This window comes from Acinonyx jubatus, chromosome C2 (genome assembly GCF_027475565.1).
Source record: "Acinonyx jubatus isolate Ajub_Pintada_27869175 chromosome C2, VMU_Ajub_asm_v1.0, whole genome shotgun sequence".
NCBI lineage: Eukaryota > Metazoa > Chordata > Mammalia > Carnivora > Felidae > Acinonyx > Acinonyx jubatus.
The window spans coordinates 147,636,903-147,649,034 of NC_069384.1; the positions used below are offsets into that span (position 1 = coordinate 147,636,903).

Genomic DNA, 12,132 nt, shown 5'->3' on the forward strand with positions numbered 1-12,132 from the left:
AGGACCGGCTAGCTCGGCGGGGGATGGGGAGCCTCCTTGCCCTGCTGGGAACCTGTGGCGTGAGACGTGGACAGTGACTCCCCGGCTGGGCCGCAGGCCTCCTGCAAGACTGCTGTGAGGAGCATGTGGCATGTGTCCCCAGGGACCTGGCCTCGTGTGTCAGGAAGCCACTCCAAACAGACGTGTGCCACGGAGCGCCCGGGAGAGCCACCGGTGGACAGGAGTTGAGCGGAGAGCCCCCGAGAGCCCGTCCTCTCCAGTGCCTGCCTCTGCGGGACTCCTCATCCAGCAGGGGATTCCGTGCCTTTAGGCCAAGGCCAGCACAGCCTCAGAGCTGAACCCAAATGTGTCAAAACGCGGCTCAGTGCACCGCGAAACGAGTCGCCTCTTCTGTACCCCCCCCCCCCCCCCCGCCCGGCACTCCGGCGACTGAAATGTCTACACCAGGCAGACCTCGATCTTGGGTTAGGGAGGTTGCTGCCACGAAGGTGTCTTATTTGGGCTTCGTCCAGATGGCCAACCAGAAAAGGCCTTCTCATGTTGACCAAGAACAAGTGGATGGCCGTGTTCCCGGTCCTGACGTGGCTCTGTCAGAGGTCGGTGTCCCCTCCTTGCCAGTCCCCGGGTCCCCCCCTGGGCTGCTCTGGTGGGCAGAGTGGACAGCAGGACTCTGCCAGACTGGCCTTGACTCAGCCGGGATCAGGCTGAGTTCAAACGCATTCTTGCCATCCCTTGGGACGTTTGATGCGAGGAGCAGGAACGCGTGGCACCGTCCCCTGACCACAGCCCCCGGCCGCGGCGACCCACCGCTCAGGCAGCACGCCCGCCCCCGGTTATTTGGCAACAGCCCTATTTCTGTGTAGGCGAGGGTCTGCCACGAACTAGTTTTATCCTTCAGGGCGGTGCTACAGGTCATTCTTTTCCTCGCTAACCATTGTTAAGGCGCAGGTTTAAATGTGTCTCATTCAACAGACTTGCCATCTTAAGCTCTGAACGGCACATCCACACGGATGAGGGTAAGAAACCCAAAGCCTCCCGGCTGATCGGCCAGGAAGTGGCGAAAAGGAGCAGGGAGAACCAGTGTCTGGAGCGGGTCTGGGATCTGGGCCCGGGCGCACGAGTCAGCTGCAGGCCGGCCGTGGGCAGGCCCGCCGTGGGCTGGCCCGTTGCAGGATCCGGGCTAGGCAGGGTCGGGCTGCCGTCTGACGCCCCCACGGCTCCGTGTCCGTGAACGCGGCCTAAGTGGTTTGGATGGCGGGGCCGGGCGCTCAGGCCTGGCTTAGGGGTGCCGGCGCGGCCAGTTCCGAGCCCCTCTGGGACCGTGGGCTGAGGCCCCGGAGACGGAGTATCCTGTTTCCGCTCAAAATGATGCACGAGGGCAGTTTTACGAACCAGCAGATTCTCAGGTACGAGAGAGGCCAGCCCCTTTGGAAGAGGGGCTGTTTTCCCCCGGAGACGGCTAAGTGTTTCTACCTTGGTTTTTCCCACAGTTCGTCTGCTGACAGTGTGGTGGCTTCGTTGGCCCTGGAAATCCTCCAGCTGTTGGACACCAGGCGAGAAGGCACTTAGCACCAGCCCTCGGCTACACACGCTGGCCACACCGCCACCCGTGGCTCTCTTTGGACCTAATAAAGTCAGCCGAACCCAGATCCTTGAGGCCGAGGTGTTCTCGTGGACTCTGGGCCCTCGGACACCCTCTCAGAACGGAGCGGTTCCTCCATTCTTGTGGGATGCGTCTGGGAACCCCGGGTTTGCTAGCTATTCGAGATTGTTCTTTCCCCTCTGTGTGGCCTGGACAGGCCTCCTCTACAGCCCACGCTCCTCAAGTAGATGAGAAGCCATGGTCCTCAGCCTCCGGCATCTGTGAGCATCTCTCTCCTCCAGAGAAGATTTAAAAGACAGGACTAGGCATGAAGGTTCTCCCAGCCACAGCTCCAGAGCAGGCCTTTTTGGAAGCTAGTTTTAGCCTCTTGTCGTCTTCCCGCTTTTACAGAATCCTGGGGAGGACCGGGCAAGGCTCTGCCAACGGGCAGGCAGTGAAAGTTTGCGTAAAGGATGCAAAAAACTCGAGGAACCCTGGCCTCTTTGAAGGTCTGCCTGTCTGGATGTCATGATGGGTGAGGGGGGGGGGGGGAGGATTCTATTTTGATTCCAACTCCTACTGATTACCTCCCCTCCCCTCCCCCCCCCCCCCCCCCCCCCGAGCCCACACTGTCCCGAGCCCAGACGGGAGGGAGTCTGTCCCTGACGGCAACCAGCACGCAGGCCGAATGGGCGGGACAAGCACAAATGGTAGCCGCGTGGGCACACAGGCGGCCCCATCTACTGCATCACGGGAAGCTGGCCACGCGGTCACCAACGGCCACGCTTTGCCACAGTGATCTGGGCGGTTGGCCAAGCTTCCACTTGGCCCATTCCATTCGGCCGAACTCCACCAAAAGCATATGTCTGTTACCTTGTTTAATCGCCACCACCACCTACAAAGCTGGCCACCTTGGCTTCATCTCGTAACTGAGGGAAAACAGGCTCGGAGGAGCCGGTCCACTTGTCCGAGGCCCCAGGGTCTGGTTTAACTCAGGACCCTGACTGCACAGCCTCCGTGCCCCCCACGGGGGTAACCCAGAGCTAGAGCTGTGAGTACTTGGGGTGCAAGAGCACCCCAGGAGCAGGCGGTCGCCCTCCATCTCTCCCAGCCTACTTACTGCCCGTGGGGAGGAGGCCCCAGGCGACGTGCCCAACTTCAGGCTGTGTGCCCGCGTGGCCCTGGCCCCGCTCGTTTTGCCTGTGCTCCTGGGCAGGGGAGCAGCCCATGGTGCAGCCAGAGGCCCGGCCTCGGCTCCAGCGGCCTTGCCTGCCGGGTCCAGGGAACAGGCGCAGGTCTCCCTATTTTGCCAGGAAACAAATCTGTTCTGTCCCTTGGTTCGGTTCTCGGGGGGACGGCCCTGGAGTTGTGTGCCTGGAGTCTTCCCAGAAGGTTAATTCGGGGCACCAGAAGATTCTTCTTTACCCTTTCTAGTTGAGCAGGGAGGAGTCTTTGCTGTTTAAGGTAGAACAAAGTTGTAACGTTCCAGAATGGTTTGTGGAGCGTCGTTGGCCCGGAGCCTCTCGGCATTGCCTTTTTCAGGAGAGCGGGGCTCCCGCTCTGCCGAGGGCACTCGAGCCAGCCCACGCCGGGCTTCACACCGATGGGAGGCCGCCACCCTGGAATCGGGGGGATCCTATGATCCTCATCAAGGTGCCAACCGGAAAGCAGCGGCCCTGGTCCCGCCGAGCTCGGGCGCAGGGGACGCCAACAGGCTCGGCTGGGCGCGCAGGCGGCCTCGCCCGTCCCTGCCCTCCCCGCGTGAGGCCCCCACGCTCACATTGGGCTCGGCAGGCTGGCTCCAGTTCCAAGGGAAGAGGAGGCCCCTGGCTGCGGGCCCATCGGAGCTCTCGGGGTCCCGGCAACGGCAAGGGGCCCGGACGCGGGCACCTACCGGTCCTCCTGCCCGCTGCCTTCCTTCGCGCTTCTGTTTGCTTTCCAAGTGGCTACAACCGCCACTTGAGCCCCCTCAGGGGCAGGTGGGGTCACTGCAGTTGCAGAGGTGAACGGCCGGCTGGAGAGCAACAAATTCGGGAGGGGAGGAGGGACCAGGCTGCACACGGAAGGGGCTGAATTTCCCTCCGTTACCGGCAGGCCCGGGGCTTCGAGACCCTGCCTTAGCTTACGGCCTGAGAGTAGGTGCCGGGGGCCGTCCCTCTGCGATGGGCACGCTCTGGCCACAGGGGTCCGGAGAGGAGCAGTCCTCGGGGGGGTCTCGAGGACGCAGCGACAGAATCTCCTCGCTCCGTTCCGCACACTCGCCTCGTCTCCTAGCTCGTGTTTCCCACGTGACCGTGAGGCTTTTCGGGCCGCCTCATGAGGTTCTCGGGTCAATTCTGTGACTGCAGACAGGCTCCGTCCCTGTGACGCCGCTCAGAAACCGGGGGCTCTGGGGTGAGAGAGGAACCGGGCCTCTCCGGTCTCGGCACGAAGCAGGATTCCTTTTCTCCCTCCCCTGCCGACAGCAAAGTACAGTGGCAAGATCCATGTACGTATGTACGTATATGTGTGTGTGTGTGTATAGGTGTGTATATGTGTGTGCAGGGGCTGAGGCAGGAGCTTCAGGAAGGAGTGGCAGGGAAGAGGGCCGGGGACCAAAGTTTAGGAGGCCCCGAAAGTCTCAGGCTTCCGGGGGGCTGAGGAGGGGAAGTGCAGGGACAAGAAGCAAGAAGCCACGGCCCAGGAGGAGGACCGGGGCGGTGCGGAGTCCCGACGAGGCCTGGAAGGAGAACTGGTGGTCCCTTAAATGCCACTTCGGGCCCCTGGCCGCGCAGGTGGTGCTGGGGGCGGGAGGGAGGGGCGAGGACTCCCCGCGGCCAGGCCACCGATGGAGGAGGAAAAGCCAGACATGGCTTCTCAGCTCCACCCCACACCCTCGTGACCCCCTCCAGGAGAGGGAAGGCAGTTCAATTCCCACCCATGGGGACAACCGCCAGCAACAGGGCGCGATCCACTTTATACACCAAACAGCACAGGTCAGACCTTCCGTTTTTATTACAGAAGAAATCGGAACAAAAATTGAAGAGCATATTTATTGTAAGATCTTTCACTGTCAAGAACTCAGATAATCAGATGAGAATCTAGGACATCTCCGACGTGGAAGGGCTTCCTTCTTCAGCTTAGTGGCGGTCCCCACAATGGGACCACGTGTCTGAGGCATCCCTGTCCCCCAGGTAACCGCTATTCTGATTTTTGCAGCAATCCAATCACTTCCTTGCTCGTTTTTCCCATCCATCCACGCGTGACTTCCTCGGAACAGTCTGCCCTTTCGTTCCGCCAACGAAGCCGCGCAGCATCTGTGACTTGCTTCTCGCGATCGTGCTGGCAACGCACACCTACTGCCGTGAGGCTGCAGCGAGGCCGTTCTCGTGTGTGAACACGGTGACCACGGGACACACGGCTGCCTGCCACGCAGCGCTCTGCCAAGCCACGATGGCGCGGGGAGAAAGAAACCTCATCAATACTGATCCTACTCGTCTCTAAAATCTTGGCATTTTGTCGGTCATGCATCCCCCCCCCCCCCCCCCCCCGTATTTTCGATTCTGGCTATCAGTGCCTCCTTTTCACACTGCCCTCCAGCGCTACCTCTGAAGCACGGTTCGTGGTCTACAGATCACACTTGTCCCGTGTTCTGTCTGCCTCTGTGCCAGCACGCGATCCCTGTCTCCACCCTTACACTGAGGCCGTGACCGCGGACACAGCGAGTCTTCCCTCCCACTCTTCACCTGTGTCTTGGCTTTTTTTGGCCCTTTGTACTTCTAAATACATTGCAGAACCACCTGGCTGAATTAGATTAACTTTCCATTTTTTAAATAGAACTTCAAAACCATAATGATGTCAGTCAAAGCTCTGAAGATGTTTTCTGATTTTAAGAATTTCTGTAAGTGAAACCCTCTGCTGTGGTACCTTATGTTAAGCTGCTTGCAATACTGGCCTGATTCTGTCACGAACTGGAAGGAACCTGAAACCAACCACCTCACCAGGTATGGGATTTCCTCTCCAATCCCAATCGCATTTTAGATCACAGTGGCTTTCACAGAACTTCAACAAAGAGGAAGTGAAATGTTTATCTAACAGCCATGATCTTAAATGAAAACGCACGGGAACTCAGAAACAGCTCTCCCTAAGCACAAAACACTTTCACTCTTTTTAAAGACCAAAACACAAGTCTTTACAGGTCCACAGACTCCGCCCTGAAGGATGAACGAAGCTTGTCAGACCTACCGCCAGGATGACAGGATTCCCTGGCAGACGAGTGAAAGAAGGCTCATTCTGGTCTCTCCGATTATGTTTAGGTAAACATCAACACTTAAACCACCTTCATTTTTCAGTTCAAAGTGGAGTTGAAGGAATTCCCCTCTCCCCATGAGTCACAATTACGTGAGGGTGCTTGAAATCCAAATCCAGGTAGTTAATTCATTATTACCTTCATGGGCAGGAACCATTTGATGGTAATTGGAGTGGGGGAAGCCTAGCTTATCTGGCTTTCAGTTTTGTTCTGTGTAGCCCAGACTCCATCCCATGCCTCTGAACGGAGGTTTCTGGTGCAGTTTAGCCCAGGACCAAAGGAACCTGGCACATGATCCCATCTGGAGGTAAGGCGCTCTATTTCACTAAAACTTAAAATTATTTCACCATGTGTGTTTTCCTCAGGATGAAGCTGAATAAGCTAATAAATATCCTCACAAACCATTCAATGACAAGGAAAAAAAGGCTGACACAGTCGAATGAATTAAAAGTTTAATTCTGAACCATTTTTATAACCGCATTTTCTCTTGAAGCATTGTATCACAGCAGGTTACAACAACTTTGGGATAAAAGGCAAATGGTAAACTGTCCAAAACAAGGTTCCAAATAACACCTCTTACTGATTTACCCTACCCATACATATCCCAAATAAAGTTTTTGATCAAAAACATGAAATAGATCCACCTGCTTATTTTAAGCATATTAAAAAGGAAACTAATTGGACCATTTCTATTTGTCTATTTTATACAAAAAGGCTACACAATGTTACACTTTATTCAGATTACAATTAGAGTGATTATGAATTAGTGTTCTACACCATTACTCAATTCTTAAAAATTAGAAATTGCTGTAGCAGTATTCACTATAACTTAACACTACGAGAGACTTAAAAAACTAACAGTTACTGCAAAAAAAAAATTAAAGAGCTACTTCAAAGCAAGCAAAGTCAGTACCATTACAGATATTTAAAAAAAAAAAAAATTGAACAAGCAAGGCTAGAGTTTGATAAATTCCATATCTTGTGATCCATTCTTGTGCATTCTTCACTTCTTGAGTCACTCCCAAAATCCATTTGTATTGTTACTCCTCGACCAAAAAGGACCAGAACAAAAAGTTTACTTCAATTGTTCCCATAGGAAACTCAGCTTGGTTAGTGTGTCAGGCACTTTCTGAGATACCAGCCCACCCCTCGAGCCCTCTCAGCAACTCTACAGGCCAATCACAATGCAAGTTCAGACAATACAGCTGTATAAAGAGAGAAAGGCTGCTATTAATGTTTAAAACAGCAAATGTTACTCATTTGAGTATTAAGTTGCAAAGCTGTGGCAAAAAACATTAAAGTTAATAACTTCCACACATGACCACTTAACAACCAGAAATCTGAGAACATTCAAATGTTCCAAGACATCTCCTTTCAAAGTACGTATCTGTTTCTGTGGCAGATTTACAAATAGGCCTAAACCACTCCCACCCTACCAACCAAGTCTCTCTGAAGTTCTGTAGGCAGAGTAAAAGTATTTTACCCAAACTGGCTTTTTTTAACTTCTTACCTAAAGGATGATTTACAGGTCAGTATCAAACCAGGCCAGCTGATTGCTGTCGCCTGGAGGCAGCCCATCCATGAGGTCCTGGGCGTGCCCCAGATCTGGCAGCCCATCAACTGGATAGTCAGCACCAGGGTGGTGGCCACCCATCTCGTGCTCCATCATGGGGTCCATACCCAAGGCATCCTGGCCATATCCACCAGAGTGAAAGGAACGGTAGCTGGGATCTACAGGAGTCGGGGTGGGGGGTGGCAACAAAAGGGGCAAGGGACACAGAGAAAGAGGAGACAGACATTAACGTTAACACTGAAGCCTGGGCCTTCGATGTCCGCGAGCTGGTCAGAAAGCAGGCCTTTCTAGCCTCTTCAGCTTCTTCAACCAAGTAATTACTCAGTGCCAGGCCACCCACGGGGCTATAAAGTCTGTTTCCACCAGAGGCAGACCAGCAAGTTCTAACCACACCATCAGCTTACCACGGAACATTCTGTGTTTGCCTAGGCGGAGACATAAAACCCCTGAGGGGGACAGCCAGCAGTCTACTACTGCGCATGTGACCGCCCAGTATCAAGAAGTCACGGGCAAGAGATGAAAGCAAAAGCCAGGAGGTCTGGCGGATGTAATCTACCTGTTGAAAAGTCCAGTGAAACAGAAGTACTGTGAAAACTCAAGCTGTTGTTTCCAGTGAAACTTTTACATTAAGGGCTGACATTACAGATCTGCCAACAGAAGATGCCTATTGAGCTTTAGTGGTCTAATAACTAGGAAAAGCCAGATGAGATAATAAATACAAGGTGAAGAGCTGTATTTACTCGCGGTGTCTGCCACACTCCATCTCCATTACCCAGATTTGAATGAGTTTTCTGGAAAACCCCCACACTAGAATGATGTAGACCCACCCCAGATCTGAACCTGGGGCCACAGTTCCCTCTACTCTCGCTTCCTGGGTGGGCTGTATGGATGTACAGATTCTCTGACAAAAAAAAGGCACGTACAAAGGCAACCTGTGATATGTGTCACTAGTACTGGGCGTCTGCAGTACAGGCTATTTGTTAATGTCGTCTGCTCGTTGTGGGGCTCAAAATTCCCCAGGCTCTGAGAAAGATACCGCTGCCGACTCTGGAATTTCAGAAGTGCCTTTAACTGCTGCCACTACTTTCCTGCCAACGCTGGTTTCCCAGATGAGCAAACCAGCTTTTCTGATAAAGCTTAACTTGAACCTTAACTCGACCTGGAGTCAATCGGAAATAAGAGACACATACCATCCTGACGATATCCAAGGGGCTCTCCCTGGGCACCAATATCAAGTCCAAGATCAGCAGTCTAGATAAACAGGTACAAGGCAAGGAAGCAAAATGAAAATTCTGAACTTAGGTATAGTAATATTTTGAGAACACACTTATTTTCACATTATAGAAGGAACAAAGAACGCACAGAAATACTTGAAACTCTACCCTCAAAGATTAACTACCGACACCTAAAGCAGCATGTTTTGTCATTGCACACAGCATTAAAAATAGTCACTAATTTATTCTTTCAAGCAAATTATAACCGTAAACACAATCGTCAAAGTGTCTACCCCCAACAGGAGTTGCTGACAAACAGAATATTCTACATGAAAGAAGATTTTTAGCTTGAACAGCTGGAAGGAGACTATGAGAGGAACAGGCTTGGGGAAGTTCAGAGCTCAAGTTGGAACATGTTAAGACTGCCCATTAAAAGCCCAACTGACAAATTACTCACTGTTTGGCAATCTGCTTTTTTCTTCTCTTTTCTTTTTTTTTTTTTTGTAACCTAACAATCTATAGGCTCTCTTTCCATTCTTATAATCCACTGTACAACTATGTAACATCACTGAATGAACTTCCAGGGTGGTTCTAATGTTTTAAGAACACCTCTGTAATGAGGCCGAATGCTGAAGACAAATTCACAGAAAGAGAATCAATAAATTAACCTCCAACTACAGTATTTAAGAGGGTTCCTCTTTCCTTAAAAGGAAAAAATTCCCTTTTGAAAAAGATCCTTTTAGCCGGATAACTTTTTCATCCGTCTCCCTCACAAATTCTAATGTCAATAAGCAGTATGACTTGTTTGTTCTGAATAGGCCGTTTCAAGCTGTGGTTCTTCCTCAGCAGCTGCTAAGGCAGCGGAGAGAACGAATATTCAAGCCAAGGACACAGTCAAGGCAAATAAACGTGTACAAGTATTTGGAGGGGAAGCCACACGCTACCGAAGAAACGCGTCCACACAGCCTACCTCATTCCAAGCCATTGGCTCCGTTCTGAAGAGAGAACTGGTCAGCTCCACCGAGAGCCGCTTCTTGTAGTCCTGGGGCTTGTCCTCAGACATTCGGAACAAAACAGCAGCTGCGTATGTTGCTGGGAGAGGAAAAAAGGCCCCTGAGGAAAAGCTGAGGCTTTCTGGTGTGCACCGGCTAAAGGTTCTGGTTCCGTTTCGACTTACCCACACCTTCGTTTCTGGAGTGAAGGAGCTCTGTCAGAGGAGCCGTGGCTCCCTCCGCTTCAATGGCTTCCGCAGCCTCCTTGTCCTGAGCAAGTTCACAGAGGACCCCTGCGGCTACTCTTTGGATATTTTCAATGGGAGAATAAAGCAGCTGGGGAGAAAAACACAAACAAATCCGAATTAAATCTAAAGAAAAAACACGCAGGCAGGCACCCCACCGGGGCGCAAGTATTCCCAATTCAGAGAGAAGATGGCCTTTGCGCTACTGGTGTTAAATCCTATTCTCTAACTTCCTGTCCTCAGGCAGCTGGTTGATGCTCCAGAGCACTGGTTTTCTAGAGCAATTTCAGCCTCAAACTCTCTTCTCCAAACTCCTGGATTGGGCGATCCAGGAGGTAGCTGGACGCCTGTGCTCTGGCAACTGTGACCGGCTCTCCTCCCTCCAAACCTCAGCACCCCTGAAGTGGAGTATGAAGTCTCTCTCTTCTTCAGGCTCTAGTCCCAGTGTTTCCCCTACTACCCAAGAAAAACAAAGGGACTTTTAATAAAATAAAATGCACTCTACCGAAAGGACACTACACACTGAGATTCCAATTGTCATGCTCTGGCAAGGGGCATGAACAGAGCATGTTGTCATTTTGGAACTGGAGATAGTAGAGGAAAAACTGCCCCTAACTTGGTCCCTAATTTTCCGAAATTTTATGGACACATAAAATCTAGACTGCCTCACATAAAACCAACATACCTGCACAAACAATGGAATGGTATTTAGTCCTCTGATTACGATTCGGTTGTGAACATCCCGAGCTAGGATATGAAGGGCTCCGGTACAACCTTCAACAATTTCTTCCATACGGACTCCCTCCTACCAAAAGAAACATGGTTAACAAATAGGGCATTCTCATCTCTAAAGTTTATAAACTTCAAAGGCTTTCTGTTCTGAATCACAATTCCTAAGCTGATTATTCACAGTATACACCCAAAGTTCCCCAGAATTTGCAATTAGTCTAGGAATGAAGGAGGATTCCAAGAAGTTGAATGTCACTGGGGGGGAGGGGGCTCCTGATGGCACTAATTCCAAGTTGTACCCCTCCCCGCAAACACATACAACACACAGGAATTACAGCTTCGATGTACTCCGACAGTCAAGACACCAACTTTAGGTAAAAGGAATACATAAAGATACACAAAGATGGGAAAGTAATGTGCAGACTGACAAATGCTTTTCTTCCACATGCTCCCTCTATTTTTGTATATCTATGTGTATTTCATGAAAACCTAGCAAAGTTTTGTCACCAACTGCTAAAATTCTATTGAGCTGTCAAGTGGAAAATCCACTCCTCACCACCTCTAAGACTATCTGACTGGTAGTCTTAAAGAAGAAGGAAGTTAGCCTTTGCAAAATGTTAAGTACTGTTTCCATTTCTGAGTTTTAAAAAAGGTTAGAATTCGGCTTTCATAAACAACTTGATTTTTATAAAAACACAAGATACTCCTTTCTTCCTAGAGAAAAGATGTAAAATAAAAGGTACCTTTTGCATTCTTTTAAGCCACCTCATGGAGACAGGCCAATACCAAAAGTAATGAATGGAGAAAGCCGAAGCCCAGTAATGAGTGCATACACATAACAACTACCAATAAGAGATTCCCAAAATCTGTGCTGGTAGGCTCTTGTTTTCTAAAGTGACCTAATTAAATAAGAGAAAGCTCTTTGAAGGCTTGAATCTTAAAATAAATTCTGAGGAATAAATTCTACAGTGTCTTCAGATACTTGTAACAAAGCTAGTTTTTAAAGACTGCAAACCTGACATGGAAAGCTTTAGGTTGAGCTTATGGGTAAATGCTACTACTACTTCTTGAAATTTCTTAGTATTCTTAGGTCTGTGAAAACAGTTTAAACCATCCCTGGAAGAGACAGTAAAAGGTATGTTAAATATTTACAGGCAAAACTCATGTTATAATGGGGAATAAGAGGCTCTGAAATCAGATGGACTTGGATTCAAACTATGGTTCTGCTACTTCCTAAGAAGGTGACCCTTTGTATGCATTAAATGAAAACACTGCAAGAAGCACCTAACCCCACAGTAGTACACCACACCCTGCTCTCTTTGTAAGACTGACGATGCAAGGAGAGGTCAAAGGCAACAGCACTAGGGGCCACATTATTCCTGATCTTCTCTGTAGCCAGGGACAGGTCACAGTTTTTTTAAATCATTAGCAAACAGCCCCTCAGGCTAGAAGATCAAGGGAACCAATGACCAAAGAAGTTCAGGATCCTATGAATTTATGCATTCCTTT

General features: G+C 50.5%; 2 protein-coding genes across 11 annotated transcripts in view; one reads left to right on the forward strand and one right to left on the reverse strand.

Moving 5' to 3' along the window:
- Positions 1–1,704, forward strand: part of ULK4 (unc-51 like kinase 4) — a 571,462-nt gene extending 569,758 nt beyond the window's left edge. For all 8 annotated transcript variants that reach the window (XM_053221605.1, XM_053221617.1, XM_053221609.1 and 5 more), the window contains one exon: positions 1,491–1,704. In XM_053221605.1, the coding sequence (XP_053077580.1) occupies positions 1,491–1,569 (79 nt within the window). In that variant the 3' untranslated portion in view covers positions 1,570–1,704. The remainder of the gene's footprint in view (positions 1–1,490) is intronic.
- A 4,604-nt stretch (positions 1,705–6,308) lies between these two features.
- CTNNB1 (catenin beta 1) overlaps positions 6,309–12,132 on the reverse strand; it is a 40,936-nt gene continuing 35,112 nt past the window's right edge. The window contains exons 11-16 of one of the 3 annotated variants that reach the window (XM_027040781.2): positions 10,580–10,699; positions 9,835–9,985; positions 9,628–9,749; positions 8,634–8,694; positions 7,381–7,601; positions 6,309–6,916 (exon numbers count right to left, since the gene is read on the reverse strand). In XM_027040781.2, the coding sequence (XP_026896582.1) occupies positions 7,393–7,601; positions 8,634–8,694; positions 9,628–9,749; positions 9,835–9,985; positions 10,580–10,699 (663 nt within the window). In that variant the 3' untranslated portion in view covers positions 6,309–6,916; positions 7,381–7,392. Of the gene's footprint in view, positions 7,602–8,633; positions 8,695–9,627; positions 9,750–9,834; positions 9,986–10,579; positions 10,700–12,132 lie in introns of all 3 variants that reach the window. The other 2 variants (XM_027040780.2, XM_027040779.2) reach the window with 2 other exon arrangements.